This window comes from Lethenteron reissneri, chromosome 53 (genome assembly GCF_015708825.2).
Source record: "Lethenteron reissneri isolate LAM-NWPU_2019-01 chromosome 53, ASM1570882v1, whole genome shotgun sequence".
Classification (NCBI taxonomy): Eukaryota; Metazoa; Chordata; class Hyperoartia; order Petromyzontiformes; family Petromyzontidae; genus Lethenteron; species Lethenteron reissneri.
Window position 1 is genome coordinate 3,941,498 of NC_083831.1, and position 12,223 is coordinate 3,953,720.

Here is a 12,223-nt window from a genome sequence, read left to right on the forward strand (position 1 = left end):
AAATCCCTGCAGTCACGAAAGCTTTAAGTGGAAATCTACTCGCCTTCTCGTCGCCACACCACGGCGATAATGACAGTGGCTGAACTTCACGACAATAATGTTTGGTGGTGTTGCCAAACGACTGTCTGCTGCGGGTGGGAGGGGTTCTCAGGGCGAGATGTTAACTGCCTCGCCTGGTACACAGGAAGTCGTTGGTTCGATCCCGATCCTGACGCCTACCTGTATATTTGGAGTTTTCGTGTCTTTCTCCCCGTAGATTTTCTCCGGGTCCTCCGGTTTTTCCCTCCACGTTTCAGAATCAGCATCACGCGTTTCGAGTATTTGGCTGCTATAAATGTCCACGAAGATGATGAGTCGCTTCTTTGAGCTATCATTTGTGATCGTCAGGTCGTTTCTGAAAAAAAAGAAGCTACGTAACTCAGTTGTATAAATATATATAGCAAAACCAAAAATGTACGTAGCAATTTTTTTAAATATAGTTTAAAAAAAATATTGATTTGAAGCTTTCGTAACTGCAGGAACCCATACTATTTGGTTCTTTCGGTAAAGTCACGTGGGTATAAAATAAATAAAAATAAATCACGACGTTTCGGGCGCAACACTAGCCCATGGCCACTTCTTCTGCTGAGGCATAGTCTGCCTCAGCAGCAGACTATGCTTTCCCACCTGATGACGGACGCTTGTGTTGCGCCCGAAACGTCGTGATTTATTTTTATTTCATGTAAAATATATAGTAAAACAAGATGTAGCTAAAAAATAATTGTAATTTTTTTTTTAAGTAGTGATGTTTGTTAAACAAAAAAAATATATATTTAAAAAAATATATATATAAAAAGAGTACTTGTTTTGCTTCGTCAGATTGCGCTGTCGACTGCTCAAAGGGAGAGAGACGCGGCCCTGAAACGCTGCCACAAGCTGCAGAAAGAACTGCAGCAGCTCCACACCTACTCCAGGTGCAGCCGTCACACACGCGCGCCGCGCAACTCCGCACCATCCCACTCCCTGGGGGACTCCTTCTTCTTTGACTTTGTCTTCATCTGGCCGCTCGTGTTGACGTCGAGAGCAGGAGCGGTGATTTTAAATCGAGGTGGTTAATGCGCCAGATGAGTGCGTCAGGAGGAGTGGAGGGGCGACGATGCCTCCTTCTCTGTGGGTCTCTATGCGAGTGTCTGGTTCTTCATCGGAATATACAGATCTGTGTGTGTGTGTCTATAGGTCTCTATGCGAGTGTCTGGTTCTTCATCAAAATATACAGATCTCTGTGTGTATTTATGTGAGTGTCTGTTTCTTCAGCGGAATATACAGATTTGTGTGTGTGTGTGTGGGTCTCTATGTGAGTGTCTTGTTCTTCATCGGAATATACAGATCTGTGTGTGTGTCTATAGGTCTCTGTGTGAGTGTCTGGTACTTCATCGGAATATACAGATCGCTGTGTGTGTCTGTGGGTCTCTATGTGAGTGTCTGGTTCTTCATCGGAATATACAGATCTGTGTGTGTCTGTGGGTCTCTATGTGAGTCTATGGTTCTTCATCGGAATATACAGATCTGTGTGTGTCTATGGGTCTCTATGTGAGTGTCTGGTTCTTCACAGGAATATACAGATCTGTGTGTGTGTCTATGGGTCTCTATGTGAGTGTCTGGTTCTTCATCAGAATATACAGATCTGTGTGTGTGTCTATAGGTCTCTATGTGAGTGTCTGGTTCTTCATCAGAATATACAGATCTGTGTGTGTGTGTCTATGGGTCTCTATGTGAGTTTCTGGTTCTTCATCAGAATATACAGATCTGTGTGTGTCTATAGGTCTCTATGCGAGTGTCTGGTTCTTCATCAGAATATACAGATCTGTGTGTGTGTCTGCGGGTCTCTATGTGAGTCTATGGTCCTTCATCGGAATATACATATCTATGTGTGTGTCTGTGGGTCTCTATGTGAGTGTCTGGTTCTTCATCGGAATATACAGATCTCTGTGTGTGTCCGTGGGTCTCTGTGTGAGTGTCTGTATCTTCAGCGGAATATACAGATCTGGGTGTGTGTCTATGGGTCTCTATGTGAGTCTATGGTTCTCCATCGGAATATGCAGATCTGTGTGTGTGTGTGTGTGGGTCTCTATGTGAGTCTATGGTTCTTCGTCGGAATATACAGATCTGTGTGTGTGTCTGTGGGTCTCTCTGTGAGTGTCTGGTTCTTCATCAGAATATGCAGATCTGTGTGTGTGTCTATGGGTCTCTATATGAGTGTCTGGTTCTTTACAGGAATATACAGATCTGTGTGTGTGTCTATGGGTCTCTCTGTGAGTCTATGGTTCTTCGTCAGAATATACATATCTCTGTGTGTGTCTGTGGATCTCTATGTGAGTGTCTGGTTCTTCATCAGAATATACAGATCTTTGTGTGTGTGTCTATGGGTCTCTATATGAGTGTCTGGTTCTTCACAGGAATATACAGATCTGTGTGTGTGTCTGTGGGTCTCTATGTGAGTCTATGCTTCTTCACAGGAATATACAGATCTCTGTGTGTGTGTCTGCGGGTCTCTATGTGAGTCTTTGGTTCTTCATCGGAATATACAGATCTCCGTGTGTGTCTGTGGGTCTCTGTGTGAGTGTCTGGTTCTTTATCGGAATATACAGATCTCCCTGTGTGTCTGTGGGTCTCTATGTGAGTGTCTGGTTCTTCATCGGAATATACAGATCTCCGTGTGTGTCTGTGGGTCTTTATGTGAGTCTATGGTTCTTCATCGGAATATACAAATTTTTGCGTGTGTACGTGGGTCTCAGTGTGAATCTATAGATATTTGTGTGAGACTATGGGTCTCGATGTGAGTCTACGGATTTCAGTGAGTCTATGGATCTGTCTGATTCTTTATAAGGCTGATATTGATGGAGAGCAAGCGCTGTCATGTTTCGTCGGGGTGGTTAATGCGCTAGATGTGTGCGTCAGGGGTAGCGCAGTGGTGCGTCATCGCTGTGATAATGCCTCCCTCTTCTCCTCCCCCTCTGTATGGCGCACCGCCCGGGAGTTTTTAGTTTTCCATTTGTGCATCGTCATTTTCATCATCATCATCATCACCATCATCATCGTAATCATCATTGTTGTCATCATCATTGTCATCATCATCATCATTGTCATCATCATTATTGTCATCATCATTGTCATCATCATCATCATTGTCATCATCATTATTATCATCATCATTGTCATCATCATTATTGTTGTCATCATCATTGTCATCATCATCATCATTGTCATCATCATTATTGTCATCATCATTGTTGTCATCATCATTGTCATCATCATCATCATTGTCATCATCATTGTCATCATCATCATCATTGTCATCATCATCATCATCATTGTCATCATCATTATTGTCATCATCATTGTTGTCATCATCATTGTCATCATCATCATCATTGTCATCATCATTGTCATCATCATCATCATTGTCATCATCATCATCATTGTCATCATCATTGTCATCATCATCATCATCACTGTCATCACCATTGTTATCGTCGTTGTCATCATCGTCATCATCATTGTCAACATCATTGTCATCATCATTGTCATCATCATTGTCATCATCATTGTCATCATCATTGTCAACATCATTGTCATCATCATTGTCATCATCATTGTCAACATCATCGTCATCATCATCGTCATCATCATCGTCATCATCATTGTCATCATCATTGTCATCATCATTGTCATCATCATTGTCAACATCATCGTCATCATCATCGTCATCATCATCGTCATCATCATTGTCATCATCATTGTCATCATCATTGTCAACATCATTGTCATCATCATTGTCATCATCATTGTCAACATCATCGTCATCATCATCGTCATCATCATCGTCATCATCATCGTCATCATCATCGTCATCATCATTGTCATCATCATTGTCATCATCATTGTCATCATCATTGTCAACATCATCGTCATCATCATCGTCATCATCATCGTCATCATCATTGTCATCATCATTGTCATCATCATTGTCAACATCATTGTCATCATCATTGTCATCATCATTGTCAACATCATCGTCATCATCATTGTCATCATCATTGTCAACATCATTGTCATCATCATTGTCATCATCGTCGTCATCATCATCGTCATCATCATCGTCATCATCATCGTCATCATCATTGTCATCATCATTGTCAACATCATTGTCATCATCATTGTCATCATCATCGAGTATACGCATCTGCTGCTGCTGCTGCTGTTGCCATAGTTTGTGCATTCGATGCGGTTCAGGGGTTACTGCACCAGAAGCTTCGTGTACGATCGAAGCAAGGGCTCTCGTCACGTGTCTAGGATCTTTCACGGATCTTTCACGAGGGGTTTGCGACTTTTGGATGAGGAATTGGAGATAGCCGGATATGTAAAAAGGGCAGATATGTGAACATCTTTATTTAAAAAAACAACATTTACACGATGCACAACTCATGCACTAGGTTTGGGACGTTAACTGATCACGGCAGATATTTGACGCTCAGATATGCAAAATATAAATGCATTCATTCCCTGAATCATTCAATCAGCTCTGTGTAGAGTTGCGTGCGTGTGTAGACGTGGTCGCGCGTGTGTGTGTGTGTGAGGGAGCAGTGGTCCACACTGCCCCACGACCCGGACAACCCAGGTTCAGTGGCCATTTATATCAACCCCGGTTCTGGGCTACCCATAGGTCGACTCAGCCGAAATACGCGGCGCAGTGTGTAAACATCAGCGCAGGGGAGACAAAGGCGACCGGGTGTGGTTATCTGCCCCCCCCTCGCCTCCCGTCTTTCTCCCTACCCCAGTTCGCCAGATTAATTTTTGCGCTGCACTAACCACCGCACCACACCACCGCGTGTCACAGTCTCCGATCGTAACCGCTGCACAACGCCACGTTTCACAGTTTCCGTTTCGTTGACGTGCCCCCCCCCCCCCCCTCGTGCAGCGAAAATAAAAAAAATTCCGCGTCAAAAAGAATCGCCCCTTTAAACCTTTTAAGCCAATTTAAAGCCTCTCCGCAAGTCGTTTGCTCGGATACATTCTCGCGGCTCCGATTAATAAGCGCTAAGACGCGGGCACAGCTGCTGCTGCTACTGACTGCCACGTGCCCCCCCCCGCCCCCCACCTCTTGCACGTAGCGCAGATTGTATTTGCCCACAGATTTTCATCTTTACTCAAAAAAAAAGGGCACGAATTTTTTTTCCCCCCTTCTATTTTTTTTTCTTTCACACAAAGCCCCCCCCCCCCCGCCGCCGCCTCCCAAGTAATGGCTGTTTGCGTAGAAGTTTAAGCGGCCCCCGAGGATGGCAGATGCGTTTGCCTGAGCGCGCGCGGTCTAAGATTCTCGTGGTGTTGTTACCGGTATCTTTGCCGGACCATCTGCTGGGTTTGGCGTTTGTGCAGTGGGGGGGGGGGGGGGGGCTCTAGTCGTCTCGTCTCTGTGTGTGTGTTAGGTAGTGGGGGGGAGCGGTGGTGCAGCGGTTAGGGCAGCGATGGTGCAGCCAGGTCAGTAAAGAACCCGGCGCAAGCCGAGTTAGATTCTCGCTCACGGCCAACAACAGTGACGATCATTTGAAACGGTTCTGGGCCTCACCTGGGTAGACTCAGCCTCAAATGGGTACCCGGTGTGGTGTGCAAACATTACCACTGGGGAGACAAAGGCGGCCCCGCGTGGTGCTGGCCACCCACCCGCTGGTCTGCTATGCTGGCCTCCATAGTTTAGTTTTATATGTATATGCATAAAAGTTATTCGTTTATCTTGCCTATAATTTGCACTCCTATTGTATTTTTTTTATTACTTTTTGTTGCTGGACATCTGCGAAAAAAATTGCCTTATAACTCATCGGATTCCTCCAGCAGTTTAAATAAATATTCCGATTCTGCTTACGGCACTTGCCCCAATAGTCTGTTAAGACTATACTGGGGACCATTGTCTTTGTTCCGGTGGGAGAGGGTGGTTGGCTGTGTGGTTGGAGGGGGGGGGGCTCTATGAGCCGAACGATGATTACGGCAACCGCTGGGAGCTGTGCGCAGGGAGAGAGGAACGGGGGGGTGGTGGTTGGTCGGTGGTAATCTCGTAGCCAAACAACTTCGGGGGCTGTCAAACTCTGCGATCAGAACGCACTGCACAGAGGCCTGGTCCCTTTAGTTTTCCTCTCCCAAATGGCGAACAACCACGCAACAGAGGCATTTGTACCCCGAAAATACGTAAATGAACAATATAATGGGCAGGAGAGAGAGAGAGAGAAAAAAAACAGAGGGGGACGTTTAAGTTTGCACTATTTGAACCTTTTTTATTTAAAAAAAAACGTAATGAGGCCACCGTATGGAGTGTGCGTCCCCTGCAGATAACGCTCGTGGAAGCGAGGATGGGCCAAAGTCGCTCTTTAATTTCCAAATCTTCTTTTTCCTCTTTCACATGGAATTTTTGGGGAATTGCAACAGATTGTAAATTAAGATAAGACTAGGTTTTACACATTCTGGTCGTGGTGGTCGTGGTGGTGGTGGTCGTGGTGGTGGTGGTCGTGGTGGTGGTCGTGGTGGTGGTCGTGGTGGACTGGTGGTGGTGGTGGTCGTGGTGGACTGGTGATGGTTCATTGGGCTTTAGCGTGCGCGTCAAACCGTCGACTCGTCCCCATAAATCTTCCAATTTTTTTTCTCTCTCTACACCGCTCATAATACACTTCAAATTAGACGTTTAACTTGTGAGGACGTTTTTTGTCATCATTGTTCAAACTGGTCCGAGACGAACGTGGATGGATTTCCATTGTTTAACTTCGCCTGCTCCGTGTTGGAGGCTAAGTGAAAAGACAGAAGCGACGATGCTGTTTGTGTGGTCGATGTGAATTTTCTCGCCTGGTCTACAGGAGTTTGTGGGTTCGATCCCGACACCGACGCCTTCTGTATATTTGGAGTTTGAGGTGTCTCTCTCGCTCTCCCTGTGGTGGCGTGGATTTTTCGCTGGGTCCTCCGGATTTCCCCTCCACGTTTAGAATCAACGTCACGCGTTTAAGATTTATTTGGCTGCAAAAAATGTCCACGTTATGATAAGCCACTTGGCTGAGCTACCGTTTGTGGCCAGGTCGCATCTGAAAACGAGCTGTATTGCTCATCGGGGGCCTTATCTGATAAACAAATATAGTTTATGGTAATTAATTTTTTTACCCTTCTATCTGGCAACAAAACTGACACCTTTTTTACGAAGAGTCATGTTTGCATAGACCACAATACCTGCAGTCATAATGCAAAAAAAACATAACTCTGATAATGTATGCACTGTCCTTGAAGTTGATTGGTCCACACCCGAGACAGCTTTCCTTAGAGCCTAGTCTCACATGGGTTGGACCAGATGACGCCAAAAGGCGCAGAACTCAAAGACAATGTACCATCAGAGTATGAGAGCTCGGGGTAAGCATTTGAGGTTCCAATGGTGTAAATATAGTTTAATATAGTAAAAACGCATCGGCTCAAAGGCCTGGTTCCCAGTCAACTGACCACAACAACAAGAAGCCCACTTACGACTGAAGCCTCAACGACGTCACCGGGCTAGCTACCAGGTACGATGTCCACCTCGTCCGAAACCTAATTGGCGCTTATTCTTAGGTTTTTTCGGAAAAGTCACGTAGGTAAAAATGTAAAATGTAAATTAATAAAAGTTAGATAAAATAAAAATAAAATAAAAATCACGACGTTTCGGAGGCAACACAAGCTTCCGTGAAGACTGAAGCTTGTGTTGCCTCCGAAAAGTCGTGATTTTAATTTTATTTTAATTTTATTTAACTTTTATTAATTTTAATTTTCGATTTAAAGCTTTCGTGACTGCAGGGATTCATCTTCTTGGTTCTTTCATTCTACGTGACTTTACCGAAAGAACCAAGAAGTTTAATTGTATTTTTTTACCTACGTGACTTTACCGAAAAAAACCTAAGAATATGAATCCTTGCAGTCACGAAAGCTTCAAATCGAGAACTAATTGTCGCTGTCTCGCTCGCACCAGCAGCTTCTGCAGCTCCGCTTCCCAGGGTCACGCTCGGAGCGCCCAGGGGGTCGAAGGGACCGCCGCGAACGAGGCAGCAGCGCCGCCTGACCCCTCCAGCGAGGCCTGGCGTAGGAGCCACAGTCTGTCCTCTCGTCTGGAGCAGGCCCTCTCCGAACGCATGGGGCTAGAGGCTCGGCTCAGGCGAGCGCTGAGTCTCAAAGCCGAGAGCGCTGCCCATGCCGACAGGTGACGCGTCCGAGTCGTTGGCGTGCACGAGTTGAAGTCATCGCTTCGTCTCCACGGTGGCCGTGGATCTCGAGAGAGAGAGTGCGCGGCCCCCCGCTTTGGCTGCCACTTGCACCGTTCGTCTTGACCAGCAACGTTCATCACCCCTCGTAACGACGACGATGGTGTAAATTACCCATGCCCACTCACCCTGAAGTTGCCGTCTTGTGTATACATTCAGCGACCAAAAACCGACGTCAAGTGAATGATTATGAAGCTATCTTAACAACACAACGACAAATGTACTAAAAAAACACAGCTTTTTGCGCAAAAACAAATCAGGGAACTGCTGATGGTGTTTGCATAATGCACAAAAGGCCGAGTCCATTTTGTGCACGTTTCTAACTGATGTTGTTGTTGTTGTCTCTAACTTGCGTTTTCTCTCATGTGCTCCTCTTACTGCCGGCACTTCCCAATGCCAAATTCCACGCGTGCATTTCCAAACTTTGCGAACGCCTCCAACTTTTGTTCCACACTCGTCGACGTTCACGTTTCCGATGCCCTACACGCCATACGCCTGGCAACCCTGCACCGATTGGAAACTTATTCTTAGGTTTTTTCGGTAAAGTCACGTAGGTAAAAACATTAAAATTAATAAAAGTAAAATAAAATAAAAATCACGACGTTTCGGAGGCAACACAAGCTTCCGTCTTCAGGTGGAACCGTCACAGCCACGATAGCTGTATCAAGTTAAAGAGCGATTACAGGAGCAACCACTCCGTTTATATAATGGTTGGCTGTGACGGTTCCACCTGAAGATGGAAGCTTGTGTTGCCTCCGAAACGTCGTGATTTTTTTTATTTTACTTTTATTAATTTTAATGTTTTTACCTACGTGACTTTACCGAAAAAAACCTAAGAATATGAATCCTTGCAGTCACGAAAGCTTCAAATCTAGAACGATTGGAAACTTTCCCCTTGGAGCATCACGGTTGTTTGCAAAAGGAAGCCGAGCACATGACACTTCACGACATCAGTTTCAGGTTATTTTTAATAACCCTGTGAGCCAAGAGGCTCTTAAATTGGGTTTCATCAACGCTTATAAAAAAATAAAAATAGCTAGCAAATCGTAATCGTAATATAATTTTTTAAAGAAAATGTTATTTATATATAGATTATTATCAAAATGCACGCTGTATCTAAAAAATACTCATTTAAATCTCGATTTAAAGCTTTCGTGACTGCACGGATTCATCTTCTTGGTTCTTTCGGTAAAGTCACGTAGAAGGGAAATAATAAAATAATACAAATAAAATATTTTATTATGTTTTATTTTTATTATTGTATTACTTCCCTTCTACGTGACTTTACCGAAAGAACCAAGAAGATAATTTAAATCTGCCATAGACAATTATAAAGCAGATGCAACCTCAAACACGATGGCATTGGACGACTCGTCATTATTAAAACACAACGTGAGGTTAAGCCCCGATCGGCTGAGCAGCACCACGTCTGGCAAATAGAATCGAAGGGCTGGATCGAGAAACGGCTGCCAGCCGAATTGGCCGCGGATTTCGAATTGGTACAAAAAAAGGCAGCGGGATGTGAAGGCGGGGTGGGATTGGGCAACGGGCAGAGGTTAAAAGGGCCGATAATTGGGGCGGGGGGGAGGGTGTAAGCTTCTGGTAGTCGTTAGTTGGAGTCAGTGGCGTAGTAAATACATTATCAGCTTAGGGGGTACCGGCAATCGGTCAGGTGGGCCCCCCCCCAATATTTGATTTGTCTCGCACAGTCTAGGCTGTTATCTAAAGCAGTCCTTAATTCTAGATTTGAAGCTTTTGTGACTGCAAGGATTCAAATTCTTGGGGTTTTTCGGTAAAGTCAGGTAGGTAAAAAATTAAAATTAATAAAAGTAAAATAAAATAAAATAAAAATCACGACGTTTCGGAGGCAACACAAGCCTCCGTCTTCAGGTGGAACCGTCACAGCACGCTCGCTGATACAGCGAGACGGAGGCTTGTGTTGCCTCCGAAACGTCGTGATTTTTATTTTATTTTTATTTTACTTTTATTTATTTTTATTTTTTACCTACGTGACTTTACCGATAAAACCCAAGAATATAAAGCAGTCCTCTCGATTAACAGTGACATCGATGGACGGTTTTTCGGTTAACGTCTCCCCTCCCATGCGACTGACGTTAGCATTTTGACGATCGCCACGTTGACGTGTCGCACGCGGTCGCCGATTTCGGCCAATCCGCGCGCTCTCGCGTGCGGCTGGGCCATGCCCTCGGCCAATCAGCGACGCCCATTTAAGAGCGTTTTATACTTAGAGCGGCCATTTTAACACGTCGGTTGTTGCGACCACAGTCATCCATAATAGCGGGTTTTTGGGTTTACGCGATCTAACCCCAAAAAAAAATCTGCATTATCGTGGAAGTGGCAACGGCTGTCTTGCAAACTCAGTGATTTTTTACTTATTTTTCAACTAATAAGTGATTTCGATTAACAATTATTTCGGCCAAAAGCAGTTCCCGCGTAACAGATTAAAAACGTTCGCCGAGGGACAACGTGCATTGCGGCTCCTCTCGCTGAAACACGTAAATTGAATAACTTTTTGTTCTTTAACACCGTTGTTGAAAACCTATATCTTGTTTGGCTGTCAAAGGGAGCCCTGCAACTCGTAACTTTGCCCCCCCCCCCCCCCCCCACGCTGTCAGCCATGTGACCGCTCACGATCTCGCGTGTTTTGTGCCTATTGCTGCGTCGTCAATAAACAGACAGCCGTTTTAAAACAGCAACCCCAGCCGCGTGTGCCGCTCTCTCTTCTCTCTCTTTTTTTTACGATCAGTGGAAACAAGAAGATGCTCGGTGTAGTCGGCACTTTGCTTCGTTCATCATTTCGTAACATTTATTTTTTATTTTTTTACTTTGCTTTATGTAAACCCCCACCTCTCGCTCACTCTCTCGCTCACTCTCTCGGTCACTCTCTCGCTCACTCTCTCGTTCTCTCTCGTTCTGCACGCAGCCCTTCTCGCAGTCCGACGGCCTCCGCTCTCTTCACCCTGAGGCGGTAACATCGTCCGGCGGTAGCGGGGGTGGCATTTTGGGGCCGTCCATAAATGACGTCACGCACCTAGGGGGGTGGGGTCAGACATTTGTGACGAAGTCTGACGAGGGGGGGGGGGGGTTTGAGAAATGTGACATCACATCAAAATGCGCAGCTTTAAATAAGTCTTGCCGACACGTTCTACTTAATTAAATAGACTTTTTAATAAATGTATTCTCCTACAACATCAGAGTGCAGCGCCACATTAAATACGCACTACAATGACAATAGTCTAAAGCGATTTGAAGCATCTTATTGGTTCTTTCGGTAAAGTCACATAGAAGGGAAATAATAAAATAATAAAAATAAAACATAATAAAATACAATTCTCACGAAATTTCGGCCACAACGCAAGCATCCGTCCTCAGGTGAAGAACAGGTCTGTCGGAAAGACAGCGTCTGAATGAGTTAAAGAACAAAAAAATCTTTCCGACAGACCTGTTCTTCATCTGAGGACGGCTGCTTGCGTTGTGGCCGAAACGTCGTGAGAATTGCATTTGATTATGTTTTATTTTTATTATTTTATTATTTCCCTTCTACGTGACTTTACCGAAAGAACCAAAAAGATGAATCCCTGCAGTCACGAAAGCTTTAAATCGAGATTTGAAGCATGTTTTATTTGGGGGGGGGGCAGAGCTTTGTGACGTCATATTTGAGAGGGGGTCTGACTTTTTGTGACGCCGTGTGACGAAGGGGGACGGGGGGTAAAAAAAAAAAATCCCAAATCGCGTGACGTAATTTATGGACGGCCCCTTTGAGCACTCCGCTGCCACCACCACCGCTGTTGGCCGAGGTGACGAGAGCCGGCGATGCTGTCGTGGGGGACGGGGTGGGGGCGACCGCTTCAGCCGCCCCCCTGACAGCCCACGGCTTTCTCGGGGTGACGTACTGCGGCCCTAAC

General features: G+C 45.2%; 1 protein-coding gene across 1 annotated transcript in view; it reads left to right on the forward strand.

Annotated features, from left to right (window-relative positions):
* Positions 1-8,853, forward strand: part of LOC133356288 (mirror-image polydactyly gene 1 protein-like) — a 49,541-nt gene extending 40,688 nt beyond the window's left edge. Inside the window, exons 9-10 of the mRNA XM_061573723.1 lie at positions 859-953; positions 8,009-8,853. Coding sequence (XP_061429707.1) covers positions 859-953; positions 8,009-8,240 — 327 coding nt within the window. The 3' untranslated portion in view covers positions 8,241-8,853. The remainder of the gene's footprint in view (positions 1-858; positions 954-8,008) is intronic.
* The last annotated feature ends 3,370 nt before the right edge of the window (positions 8,854-12,223 follow it).